Source organism: Perissodus microlepis, chromosome 14 (genome assembly GCF_051167445.1).
Source record: "Perissodus microlepis isolate ML-2025 ecotype Zambia chromosome 14, ASM5116744v1, whole genome shotgun sequence".
NCBI classification, from domain to species: Eukaryota; Metazoa; Chordata; class Actinopteri; order Cichliformes; family Cichlidae; genus Perissodus; species Perissodus microlepis.
The window spans coordinates 11,645,679-11,659,010 of NC_140474.1; the positions used below are offsets into that span (position 1 = coordinate 11,645,679).

Below are 13,332 nucleotides of genomic sequence, written 5' to 3' on the forward strand. Positions count from 1 at the left end.
CACAATGAACACAAAACAATCATTACAAAAAAAAAAAAAAAAAAAAAGAAGAAGCCTTTTCGCCCCCTTCATAAAACCTCAGATGAAATATTTTTTAGAATTTGATACAGTAACCTTTTGTAAGGCCCAAGAAGGTGTTTGGTTACTATATTTGATTTAAACTGTGTGTGGGAAAGAAACAGGAAGATGCCAGCTGGGCAGTTTTAACAAGACTGAAAGGGTTGCCATCTTTAAGTCTAGCATCCAACATTTCTAATAACACCATAAATACATTTCCATATTTTCTCTCTTCCCCATGAGGGTTTGTTTTTCCACCTGACTAAAGAATTTACACGAGCGACTGTTTATCTTCACTGTGAAGATATTTTGCTCACGCATGCAGCATGTTTTTCTTCACATGCAGATAGAAACTTAACATCTTCTTATCTTGAAGTTTGCTATTCAAGTTGCTCATTCATACCCTTTTGCCACAGAGGGAATTTTACAGCCCAGCTGCTGCCGTTTCATGAGATACATTTGGAAGTGACAAGTGTTACAGTAGAGAAGATAGACTGGTGTGAAGTCAGTATGCAATTCTCAATGAGTTATGCCGCTTGCTTATTACTCTCAGCCAAGAGTGACTGATGATTGCTACCCACCAAGAATTCAGCGCTATAAGCTATGACAGACAAACTGTGCGAGAAACTGATCTATTATGTTTGTCCTTTTGACCCTCAAAACGTCTTCCCATTACCTCATTAAACAGTCATATTTCTAGGGTTGAACTGGGGTTAGGGTTAACCATTCAGTAAAGAGGATTAGAGTCAGAGCTTGAGGTTAGGAAATAAAAATAAATCAGCCACATGGTTTTACTAATATTGTGGCCTGTGTGTGTGTTTGTAGCTCTAGATGCTTGAGCTCACCTTTGGGGTCATCTCTGACCACCAGCAGACCATTTCGACACACGATCTTCCCCGTGGAGGCGTCCACAAACACCAAAGATGGGATACTGGTTACCTTATACTTGTTCCACAGCTTCATCTGAAAGCAGAAAAAAAAAGATAAGGAGTGGTTGGAAAATGTGGATTGATAACACTTCAGGGAACAGATTTGTATTTAATTCAATTTCCAAGCTGGAAAAGCAGCACAAAACGGTCTAAAACTATGTGTTTAATGATGCAATGTGTGCACCTGGAGTACTACAGTGAAAACAAATGTTGGTGTATTTTATTTGTTTTAGCATAAATACCTCCTCTGTCATTTAAAATAAACCCTATGGACTACAAAAACAGAATGAAAATAGTAGGAGAGTGCAGGCAGCCCTGAGGTGAACTAGCACAGATGTGCTGTCCCTGCGGCATCATGAATAACAGTAAAAGGAAGTGCGCAACATAAGCGACTCATACCTTTGTAGGCTTTTATGAACGTTCATTGGCCTTAAATTTAATCATAATACTTTCCTATATGCCAAGATGATATTAACCATCTCATAAAGCCAGATAAGACCCTTTACAGACAGAGATCTGTGTGTGAACTGACGCTATTCATCGAGTTCAGAGATCAGCATAGTGCTTAACATCAAAGAGCAGATCAAGCATTTTCTGAGGCTCACTTTCCATATCAGAGGAAGAGTCCTACGCTGTGAATGGAAAATAGCCCTGTCTTGTAAAGAGCAGCAATCATCCCTGTGCAGCGCTGCTGCTTCAGCATCTACAGAAGAGGAAAAGGTTCTCTTTGCTTGAAAACCTGAAACCAGCTTGAAAAATTTAAATACAGAACGGAAAAAGAAAATACATATTATAAAACATTTTTAATAAACACACACTGCGTCTTCAAGTTCAAAATATGACAAAAAACCTTTGCTGGAAATCATGTATCTACTGAAATATAGTCAAACTAGAGCAGCGAGTTCATCTTTGAGATATAAACACATACTTTGCTTGCTGTCATAAATTATTTCCTGCTGCACAAAGCTAAACACTTCTAAACAGTCAAATGAAATGAGCACCGCTCAGTGCGGTAAGCCTGGAGTTTGCTTACTGTTGAGCTCCAGGCTGATGAAAACCTTTTGTTGCACTCTTTGTGAAAACAGTGACTTCACTGCCCTTTGGTTTTATCATCACTGTTCGTACAGCAGTGACGCCTCACTGAGAGGCACTGCACATTGTTTTTACTCGACTGCAAAGTGCAAAAGACACACAGACAATGCTTGCTAGGTGTAGACGTAAACATGCAATGGAATCGCAAGGATATTGATATTTTTTCCCCTCACATACAAGGTCTTGAATAGTCAAGCCCCGATCCTACTTTTAAGACCAGGTTTAAAACTTTCCTTTTTGATAAAACTGGATCAGATTACCCTGAATTCTCCCTTATGTACGCTGTAATAGGCCTAGACTGCCGGGGACTTCCCACGATGCAGTATTTCTTCTTCACTCACCTCTCTCTGTGCATTTAATCATTGGTTATTATTAATCTCTGGCTCTCCTCCACAGCCTGTTCTGTCTCCCTTCTCACACCACCAACCAGTCGTGGCAGATGAGAGGCTTCTTCCTATTAAAACGGATTTTTTCCTTCCCACTGTGACCAAGTGCTTGCTTATAGGAGTTCATCGGATTATTGGGGTCATCAGATTGCAGGGTCTGACCATAGAGTCACAAATGGACCTGCTGAGGAGATCCAACACTATATTTCTATTCTTTATGTTGTTGAAGAGTTGTTTTAGCTGCTGTTGGTGTTAACACACTCCAAGCCAAGAAGTCTTGTGCCTGTTACTTCAATCAGCAGCTACCGCCGAGTACGTTTCTCTAGCAGGTCAGTATGCTCTTTGCAGCGCCGATTTATTATGATAGTTTGGTTGAGAGACTGATCATACGTGCGATTGTTTTTTCATGCCCCCTTGTTAACAGCACAGGTCAACCGCACGACCTTCCTATGACAGAGGTCAGACGGTTTGTTCGCTGGACAAGACGACCCGGAGCCTCTCAACTATGTCGGTCTGGAATTCCCTCAAAAGCAAACTTCAGTGTCTGCCACAGTCAACAGCTTTACCACACACTTCATGCTCTTCTGGAAACTCAATCTCTGCTCACAAATTGATGGGGTTAGAGGCATTAAGTGTGACTGTCTCCGAAAGCTAGCAGCACACTGCTGCCTCTGCACAGCCATTTCGCTCTGCTGCTGTCATTCAGACTGATAATGTCAACTTGAGAGCCAGATTTAGCCAAAGAACAGAGAGATGAGAGAAGAAGATTTAGAGTGGTGCTGCACTGAGGTGGGCAGCAGCAGCAGAGTACAAAGAAAGATCTGAACATCCACTTGGAAACAGTCTTTTCAGTACTGAAATAAACTGCTGTTGGACAACAGAATCTCACTGGCTTTGGCGATAAGGCCAACTTACTCTGAATACTTCACAACTTTAAGAGTTCAGCAGTAAATATTTGTCTTCTGTGTCTCTCCAGTCCATCATCTAGATGATCATACAGACCAACACATGACAGATTCACGTGCATCCTCTGAGATCATGTTAAGATTCCTGAAGTGCAGGGATGCTTCTTGCAGGAGTAAAGAAAGAAGGTCGTGGACTGACTGGTAAGGCTCTGAAATTTATCCAGCAGCCTCCGACACAAAACCAAACCCTCCTCTTTGTATTCCCACCAATCCACAGCATCCTTGAATCCTTCTGATGATTTGGCCGCAGATCAGAGTAGCCCAGGATGTTAAATCTTTCAAGAGATTAGATCTGTCCTCAACATGAACAGGCTGTTAGGATGGAAGAATAACCTTGTAACGGCAAAGGATGCGCACACCCGAGTCAAACAAACAAGCAGAACTCAGCCCAATTTTAGCACCTTGACAGAAAAGTGGGAATCATGTATATCACAGCCGTGTGTTGTCACCTTTTCTTGTCATCCACTTTAATCTTTCTACAAGATGTTGGCTTTTGTAGCAACCGCTCTAGCCTCTTATCCTCATGAATAGAAAACATGAGGATCATATGCCTCAGTGATCTATTTTCACCCCCCTCCCAAAAAACACAGTTTCATTGTGCAGAGGTACAAGCTATCCATTATAGCTCAGACAGTAAATGCGCAAGCTGACATGACAGGTTGTAAAAACGGGAACATGCCCCCCCACAAATCTTGTCCGGTTTTATTTAGTCTGATGTTCAACAAAAAGCATCCTTATGTTTCACTTTGAAGAAAAGAGAGAAGAACACTTGTTTATTGTCTTGGCAAGATTAAGATGACAAATTATTTTGTTAGTCAGCTGCCTATTAGAACCCAAAAATTGCAGGTCCTCATCCAGTCACCTGAGGCTGGCTACAAATGTGAGTGAATCCCCACAGACTCATGTAACAATGACGGGAAAAAGTAGGATAACAGACCAATTTAACACTGTAACAAATAACTTAACAGTTAAATCTGACAGACACAAGTGGCCAAATACGAGCAGTCTACCAACTCAGTTGACTGAACTGCACCTGAACTGGGTTTGTGGTGTTGTTGCCTCCCCCCCACACTTTAAGATTAATTTTAATACATCTATGACACAGACATGGCTTGCTATGTAGTTGATTTTATTAGCACACCATCCAAGAAGTCTGTGCTCCAGTTTTGATTAATTAAAATCAGGCATTTTATTTTTATATTGCTTAGCCATCTGCTTCCCGAGTTTTCTACCTACATTCATTTTCCTGTCCCCATTCTAGACTATGCTGAAATACTACATAATACTTTTTATGGATGCATCTTGCAGTCCTGCTAAGGTTAGCATTTAACCCCGTCGTCCAAGCACAGTGCCTTAAAATGTGCTTAAAAAAAAAAAATAATAATGGGGGGGTTACAGCGGCTGTGTTGATCTTCATTTCCAATATATTGTTGTCACTCTTCATCGTGTGTCTTTTTTCCTCCAGACGGTTTCCAAATTATATCAAGAGTGCGACTAGCGTTTTTACAGTATGGTGAATGGAAGGGAATAAACCTGTGACCACTTCCTGTGTGTCTGTGTTTGATTGTAAGCTAATACTCATTCCAATCTGACTCATAATGATTTAAGAAATATCCAGCAGGGTAACCAATCATTAAAATACACATTACTACTTCGCATACTTAGCTGTATGATTTTAAACAGACTCCTGCTGCAGACATACATAATCTAAAACAAACAGTATAGCAGTGGCCAATTATAAGGTAAAATGTGTGTAGCCTGAATGGCATCAAAATTACATGCCACCATTTCTAGTTTTGTCTAAGGGGGCCACTATTCATTATCCATATCAACAGACTGGATAATGATAGAGCCAAGCAGGAGGATTGGCCATATAGTTACACAGTGGTTTAACTATGCCAATAGTTCCTGCAGAGAGGCCACAAACCGCTAAGACTCAAGGGAGCTGGAAATCCATTCTAAGAATCCATTTACTCTCCTGGACATGCAAACATTAGCCTCGCTCTACACCCTGTGCTCATCATACTAATTGGATCACGCATGGCTGCGGATTCACATCCAGAGAAAGAGCGAATCAGCCCACTGAGGTGGGGGTGGGGGGCATGTGTGCATGAATATTCCAGGGTCGGAAATCTTCCTGATCAAAGAAAATCCTGATCCTTTTTAGATGTTATTTGATGGGATCATTGACTGCATTAATTTATCTTCCTGTATCCATACTAGACTGAGTGAAAAAGAGTCAAAGGGAAAAAAAGGAAGCCGTGAAACAAACCCAATCCCATGAGATCCACATTTCCGTGTTAACTGTCATGCGTGGCGATCGCTTTCATGCTGCTTTGCACTGTTGCACTTTATGGCAACTTTCTGCACTTAAAGACCCTCAATGCTCTGGCTTCTAAAATCCACACACATCTGCTTTAGTTTTGACTTAGTCCCCCTTTAAAACCCCTGTCCTGTCCTGAAATCTGGCCTCAGTCAGTAACTGGTGGGCCTCTAAACAGTGGATATGGAGGGGAGAGTGTCACTCTGTTGAGAGAACTAGAGTGGAAGAAATTTCTCTGGTCAACATTCCCAATTCATCTCTGATTATCTGAGCTCCATCTCCTCACAGATCTGCTTTCACTGGACCGGTCTGGCCTGAGGCGTCTGCCAGACGCTCCCATTGCTGCTTTATTACAACTGTGCCACTACAAAGGAAAGCCAGCCCTTTACAACAGAAGACATAAGAGATATCATGCTGTGATGTTGATAGCAGCTCAGTTCTTCATCTTTGAGTATTATGAGGGACAAATGGGGATAATCAAATTGGTAACGTGTGAAAACAGAAGAAAGAAAAAAAAAGGCCGAAGCTAAAATGTAGATTTAACGAATTTAATTGAACCTACTTAGGAATTCTCAGTGGTGTTCATTGTCAGGCTAAAAACCCCTTATAGGCGCTTGACTCATCTCACAGGGAATTTAGTGGCATGATTTATTGCTGGGAAAAAGTGAAAAACAATCCTTTCCACACAATTAACAGTAAAATGAAATTGTATAATTTCCTCTGTATACTGTTTTACAATCGCGGCCTTTTCAAAATAAAATAAATACATTTGTCAATGAACAGATAAGACTCAAGTGATCGATGGCCTTCCACTAATCGTTATCGTTAAGTGCATAAAGCCATTTGTGCAGGAGGTTATCTGATGGACAGATCACGGCCCTTAAGGCATGTTCCACAAAACCATTTGTCTTTAACTGGGACCGTTTTATTAGAAGTGCATGCGGGAGGTGTGATCTCCAACCATAAAGATTTACTGTTAAGGCCCACAGGAGAAATCAGGCTGGACTGGACTGAACTCTCTATGTGCTCTTTTATTATTTTTTAGAAATCAAGCCATGACCCGTGCAACATGTATAACGTCATCGCTAAAAGGATTCAAACTAACATGTTTGTGCACCACAGCATCAACAGGTCATTCGTCATGTGTCAGTTTTGAAGGCAGCTTGCAGGTTAGAATCTAAAACACAGCATTTTTTCTCCCCTTCTCAGTCCTCAGGTTGAAGACAGATGAGAAACAAGCTTCTCCTGCTTGCTCCCTCAGCTCCTACAACACTGCGATTCCCTTTTGGCCGGGGCCCCTGCAGCCGGCTCTGGCTTACATTCCTCCATGCTGCACCCCGCCTTTGCTCAATCTGCTCCTGAGGCTCTCAGCAACTGCCTGTATCCACTTCAAAACGCTGTTGCTGCTCTTTAGGGCTACAAAGAAAGCCCTCCCCTCCCACTTCTCAGCCATACTTCAGCCCCTCACTACACCCGCTAACGTGTGTTACTCAGAGCTTCCATCTGTGTGCCTCTGACCTGACTATCGCTTTACCCAGTCGAGACTCTTCAGTGCTGCGGCTCCCCTGATGGGGAGATGCACATTTAAAACCCTGTGACAGCTGCTGCCCTTTCTCTGTGTGATGACGGATCTCTTAATACTCCTCAGCTTCATGTTGTTTCGCATATGTGTATCGTTCTGTTCAACATAAAACATCCTAAAAGAACTGCGATTGCATTTTTAGGGGATTACTGCAACTTATTCTTGCACAAATTTGAAAAAGTTATTAACCAGCTTTTTCATTTTCTACCATATTACACCCCCCCTCCCCTCCCTTGGGTGTCATCTATATTTCTGAAATACAAAAAGTACAGGTCACTCTCTCCAGGCTGCTCCACTGTGCTCATTACAGAGCTCATCGTACTCCATAATACACAGCCATTGTGATGAGCAAATGCACTTCTCCCAAAAATTGCAGCGCTGAAAGCATCACATCATGCCTCTTCAATGCAAAAGTCTTCCTGCTCTTGTCCATTTCACTAATCCTGTAACATTTTCCGGCCCAACCATTTCATTCGTGGATCCTCCACAACGCAGATGGGAGACACTGGCTAAATTGCCCCCCCCCCCCCCCACACACTTTCTTGATAAAGGCCCTCCTTGTTGCTACAGCAACCAGCCCTCCCTTCCCCACCATGAAGTCAGGACATGTCACCAAGTGGCAGACACTTTGTGGGCTCTTGGTTAATAATTCAGTGATAAATAAGCGGTTTTGTGAGGAAAACAGGTGCCAGAATGTCAGACTGTTTTGGGGGAAAATAAACCAGCAAAAAAAAAAAAAAGGAAGTGAAAAAAAGAAAAAGAAAAAAAAAGACATGAGTAAGTGAGAGAGGGAGGCGTTTTTTCTTTTCCCCCTGCTTCAAGCCTTGTGTGGAGGCACAAAAGCCCTGAATACAGGCTCCAAATCCAAACGTGGACCTTGCGTGGTGAGAAGTTTTTATGTAGTAAAGAACACAATAGGAGGGGGGGAAAAAGCAAGGGGTGGGGGGCATTGTAAAGGAGTAAAAAGCCAGGCTCAATAGGTATCTGCAGCATTGTCTCTCCCCAGGAGTGGGATTGCCCCTGAGGCCTACATTCTGCAAGGTCAAAGGTCAGGGCTGCGGGGGGTGCATTCTTCCCTCCCACTGGTGTTTAGACCGACCCGCCTGTCTCCCCTGCCTTCTATAGCAGTTCCGTTTTTTTTACTGCTCTGCATCCCTTCCTCATTACGACAAAATACAAGCCTAACAAACACACATACACAGGCACACGCGCTTGCCGTGTTCACACTAATGTGGAAAAAATGTAAATTGCATCCTTGACTCTGCTTTAGTCACCAATCGTTGCTAAACTAACCACACGCAAAAAGGCACATTTGTTTAAAAGACGTCATCCAAAGAGAATCAAATTAAAAACAGTCACCTAGGCGCTGCTGTGAGATCATCACATGATATAAGGAATCCATTTTTGAAGACTCCTGATTAGGTATCACACTCTTTCACACTCCTGCTTTGTTATAAAATACAGAAATGACAGCTTTACAAAGAAGGGATAGCACACACACACACACACACACACACACGCACGCCTACGAGCACTTATGTTAAAGTGACTGTTTTATATAGTAAATATTTTTCTTGCATAGCACTTAATACAGCTTCCAATTAAGGGGAAAGATTTACAACAAGATAGTCTAAGCAGACCATATTCTCATATTTCTGCACCACCTTTCTACTGTATGCAAGTTGCTGAAATGGTAGCGACTATTCCTTGCAGGTTAATCATTAAATTCAGCTGAAAGGGCAGCTCAAGTGCGCCATAATGATTTGCCCCCACACAGGACGACAGAAACTCATTGTATGAACACCATGACATGATTTGTCAGGTAGTTTTAGCTTATAGTTAACTGCCCTCAGCCTGCAGGGTCTCACAGACACACAGAGATGATTTAAAGCCGGTCTGGCTCTGGACCAGCTGGACCAGCTCGATCGGTTACCTTAGTGTGACCCTCTCAAAAAACAAAAAACAAAAACAGGGGCATTATGCTCTCGCAGCGATTGGCCACCTCATGACTTGGAAAGCTTGGTGCATTTTGGGATTTGAGTTCGTTTCAGTGTAAAAAAGGTAATTCAGCATGTACGCTCTCAGAACTAATCCAATACAGTATGGAATGATTCAAATAAAGTCATGAAAACACAGGAGAAGCAACGTTGTATGGGCTCATTAAATCAGCCATTCCATATTAATAACCAGACAAAACACACACAAGAAGAAGATTTCCAGCACAAACAGCATTAGCTGCACTCGGCAAATAGACCCAGAGCAGCCATGCATTAATTCTTCCCATAAGGCTCCACATTACTGCCTCTCTGGCACCCCAGTTTCCTGGAGTGCTGGTGGAGTTGGGGTGGGGTGTGGGGGTGTTGGGCTTAGACAGCTTCCCTGTTGTGACCTCTGTTTGACCTCACGTTTAACTCCCACCACCACTCCTCCTCCTCAAGCTCTGGGAAGGCTTCCGGAGCCAAAGCTCAATCCGCGATCCAATCACAACACAACACATTAATATTTATGGAAATTTAAAGGGAGCATTTCAGACACATTATCAGCGTTTTGTGAATAATAAGGGTTCCAAACACCTTAGACTACAGTCCAGCTAATAACACATTCAGGTGGGTAGTTGGCCCAAGCAGTGCATTTATTCCCCCTGGTGCTTGCATATTTGGCCAAATTTACGGAGAGGATAAACTAAATGCATGCTATTATAAAAGGCATGTTTGATCACACAGGAAACTCCAAATTACATGTAAACATAAAGGTGCACTTGAAGTATCATAATCTCATAATTTACATGTCACTCTCTGTGATTTCTACTTGCATATTTGCAGCTCAACAAACACGTTTTGGCTTGAAGTGAGTGGAGGAGATGTGAAGACAGTCGTTGGCACGAAAGGAGGTCAACATGGAGTGCAATTTCGCAAGCTGAGTTTGAGGTAAATATGCTATTAACGGTCACATAAGGGAAACCCATAAACTGATTGCCTGGGCCGGGGCTGTCACATCCTGGAATTTTTCTCCTGAATTTCAGACTTTATGCTCAGAGTCAGGGACCTCTATACCACTCAGGGATTGAGAGTCCACTTAGATCTCAAATTCATCTCTGAACACATCTAAAAATGCCACTGTACACAATAAGTGCCCCAAAGTTGAGACAATCTGCGCTTGTCAGGGTTTGAATAAGCTATTTTTGGTCCATTGTACTGCACACAGCCGGCAAGGAGACTCATAAATCACATTGATACCCTGAGTCTGGTGTGCCTTGTAAAACATACATCTGACTGGCAACAACAAGGCCTGTGAACACAGATGCAAACTGTTAATGTGAGCACACATACAACCATGTAAGCCTGACAACCACCATATTTTCTTATCTGACAACTCCAGTATGGTACCGCTGTGGGCTCTGACGCAAACGATGACCTGCCACAACAGCACTGGTTCCAGTTTCCTGAGGGAAAGGATGTTCTTCCACTTTCTGCTCGTTACCTGAGCTACATTTAGCTCTACAGTATTTGGTTACATGGTGACACTTTATATCTATCCATTAACCCGTTTCCTCCTCCAGTCATACGCTCAGATAAAAGTCACATCTGTTTGGCTGTCGCTGCTCACCGGCCCTGTGCAGTTTATAGTCGAGCTGTACATCTGGGCCCCTCTTGCATATCTCCCAGCGCTCCCCCTCCCCTAGTTCGTGCAGGCTTTATTCTCGGCTTATTCCACCCCCCACGACACGTTTCACAGCAGCGGCAAGAGATTCAGACTTCCATAAGCTCCCTCTCAATCAGTATCAGCCCACATTGGGCAGTGGAGGAGTCTCATGGGTACAGATTTCATTTCATCCAGATTAAGTATTGCACAAAGCGCCATACAAATCAAATAACCATCAGGGCGGTAACACTTGGAATGCAGCAGGAAAAACCCTGCGCACATTTCCAGTAACTAGATTTTTTTTTAAAAATGATGTCATGTTATAAATGAATAACCCCTCGATTATCCTTATACTTATGATTCCTAATTAAAGCATGTGGGCATTAAAAATAGAAACATTGCTGACAGTTTGCATGATTCAAGATAAGAGTTTAAAAGACATTGCAATTGATGTAAATGCAGTGAAAAGGTATCCCCAATGTCCCAATTAAATTCAGAGTTCCTCGCAAAACAGGATTAAAAAAAAAAGAAGAAGAAATAAAAGGAGTAGATCAAAAGAAACAAAGACAATGGAAATAAAAATTCAACAGCAAGGAGACAGCCAAGGTAAGAACAGCAATAAAGAGAATAACTTTAATGCAGCTTGTAAAAAATGCTTTCCTGTATAAGTCTGGTTTGAGGTTTGCTTTGAAGGATGCTACTGATCTGGCTAGCCTCAGTGCTGGCAGACCTTTACAGACCTTAGGAGCTCTCACGGATAGACCAGGTCACCTTCGTCTTAGAAGCAGAGTCCTCGGAACAACCTGTGGTGATCTGCCAGAAGACCCGAGGCTATGTCTCCCTTTATAAATAGTTATAAAAAGGTCTGATGTGCAGCTCAGAGCCAAACCCCCCACTGAGCTTAAAAATAAACATCCATCATGTTCCTTGAGGTCAGAACTGTGGTGACAACATAGCAAGAAAAGTGTCCCGTCCCCCCCTCTTAAGGCTTCCTCTAGTTTCACCTGTAGGAATTTGATGGAACAGCTAAGTGCTGAAGGGGTAGGTGGATTTCTATCAGGTGTTAATATGTCCTGAACTCACTCGGTGTTCAGTCAGGAGGAGGAATGTGTTGCCTGGTCTTCACAGGATCCTAATGTAACCACAGGAACTGTCACACAGGAACTGTCAGGTCAGAAAAGCAGAGCCAGTTTTCTGCACTCTGCAAACTACACACTGCACATGGTTTTCATAGTCTATAACATAAAGACACATTTCTGTGCCCTTCAGGGGAGCATAACTGGGCTCTAATATCATAATGAGAAGTAAAGAAAAAACAACAACAAAACAATAGAATAGTCAGGGTTTTCTTTCAAAGGCCTGAAGCCTCAAAGTCTGTAGATGGTTTGGTGATGTTTAAACACGAGCTCTATTCCAGGAACCAGGTTCAGCTAAAGAGAAAACCTCAGAGTTTGTTAACCCTGTGATGAGGGAAACGCAGACTTTTCTCTTCCAGGTACTTTCAACCAAGTCAGTAACCGTGGTAACAGACCAAACTTAACCTGCTTGCTGGCAGGTTTTCTTCAGCAAACTCTCCGTCCGACTCCTCCCCTCCAGCTGCACCTGAACACTCGTTTCCTTCCTTCATTTCCTCATTCACAAAGTTGGTGTCAAAGCAGCTACAGACAGGAGTTCTGAACATTTGACGCTGAAATGCATTTATAGACTCAAATTCAGTTATTAAATGCTGTCGGCACTTTGAAACTTTGACTGAATCATGACCAGAATGTAGCTAATTAAAATGGCTCTTCTGACATGACGTGTTCATATTCCTCAATCTGATGTAAATCTACCAGATTTGAATGAAGGCTCTACTCTTCATTTACCCGTTGCCATGGTGACTCATGGTTTCCTGTCCATGCATGTCTAGCTCAAGGTGAACATACTCAGAGTAGATCTAACTTAATCTGATCAGCTGTTCTCATCTCAGAGTTAATCAACTCAGAGCTCATTTTAAAGTTTATTGAACTTGTTTCCTGCTATACTACTCTCATCACATGATCATCAACAGATGGAGTTTTCTCAGTTTTTAAATGACAAATTTCTGGTTGCTTTGCTTTTGCTTTTTTGTGTTTGTTTGTTTGTTTTTTTTATACAGATTTGTCCATATTGGCTTCTCGGCTGAGTTTCAAAACATCATCTCGCATTTGGAAAAAGGCAGTTACCCAAAATAAAATGAAATAAAATACAAAAAAAACCTTCTTATGTCAAGTTCGATTTAGTAGCCAGCCATCCATCTCCTGGAAACGTGATATGATCAAAAGCTCCACAGCTGCTGCCTTTCGTGTCTAGCAATGAACTTTGAACCTCTACAAGT

At 42.3% G+C, this 13,332-nt stretch overlaps 1 protein-coding gene across 1 annotated transcript in view; it reads right to left on the bottom strand.

Annotated features, from left to right (window-relative positions):
• nxn (nucleoredoxin) overlaps positions 1–13,332 on the bottom strand; it is a 67,798-nt gene that overhangs the window by 16,825 nt on the left and 37,641 nt on the right. Inside the window, exon 2 of the mRNA XM_084951480.1 lies at positions 903–1,020. Coding sequence (XP_084807606.1) covers positions 903–1,020 — 118 coding nt within the window. The remainder of the gene's footprint in view (positions 1–902; positions 1,021–13,332) is intronic.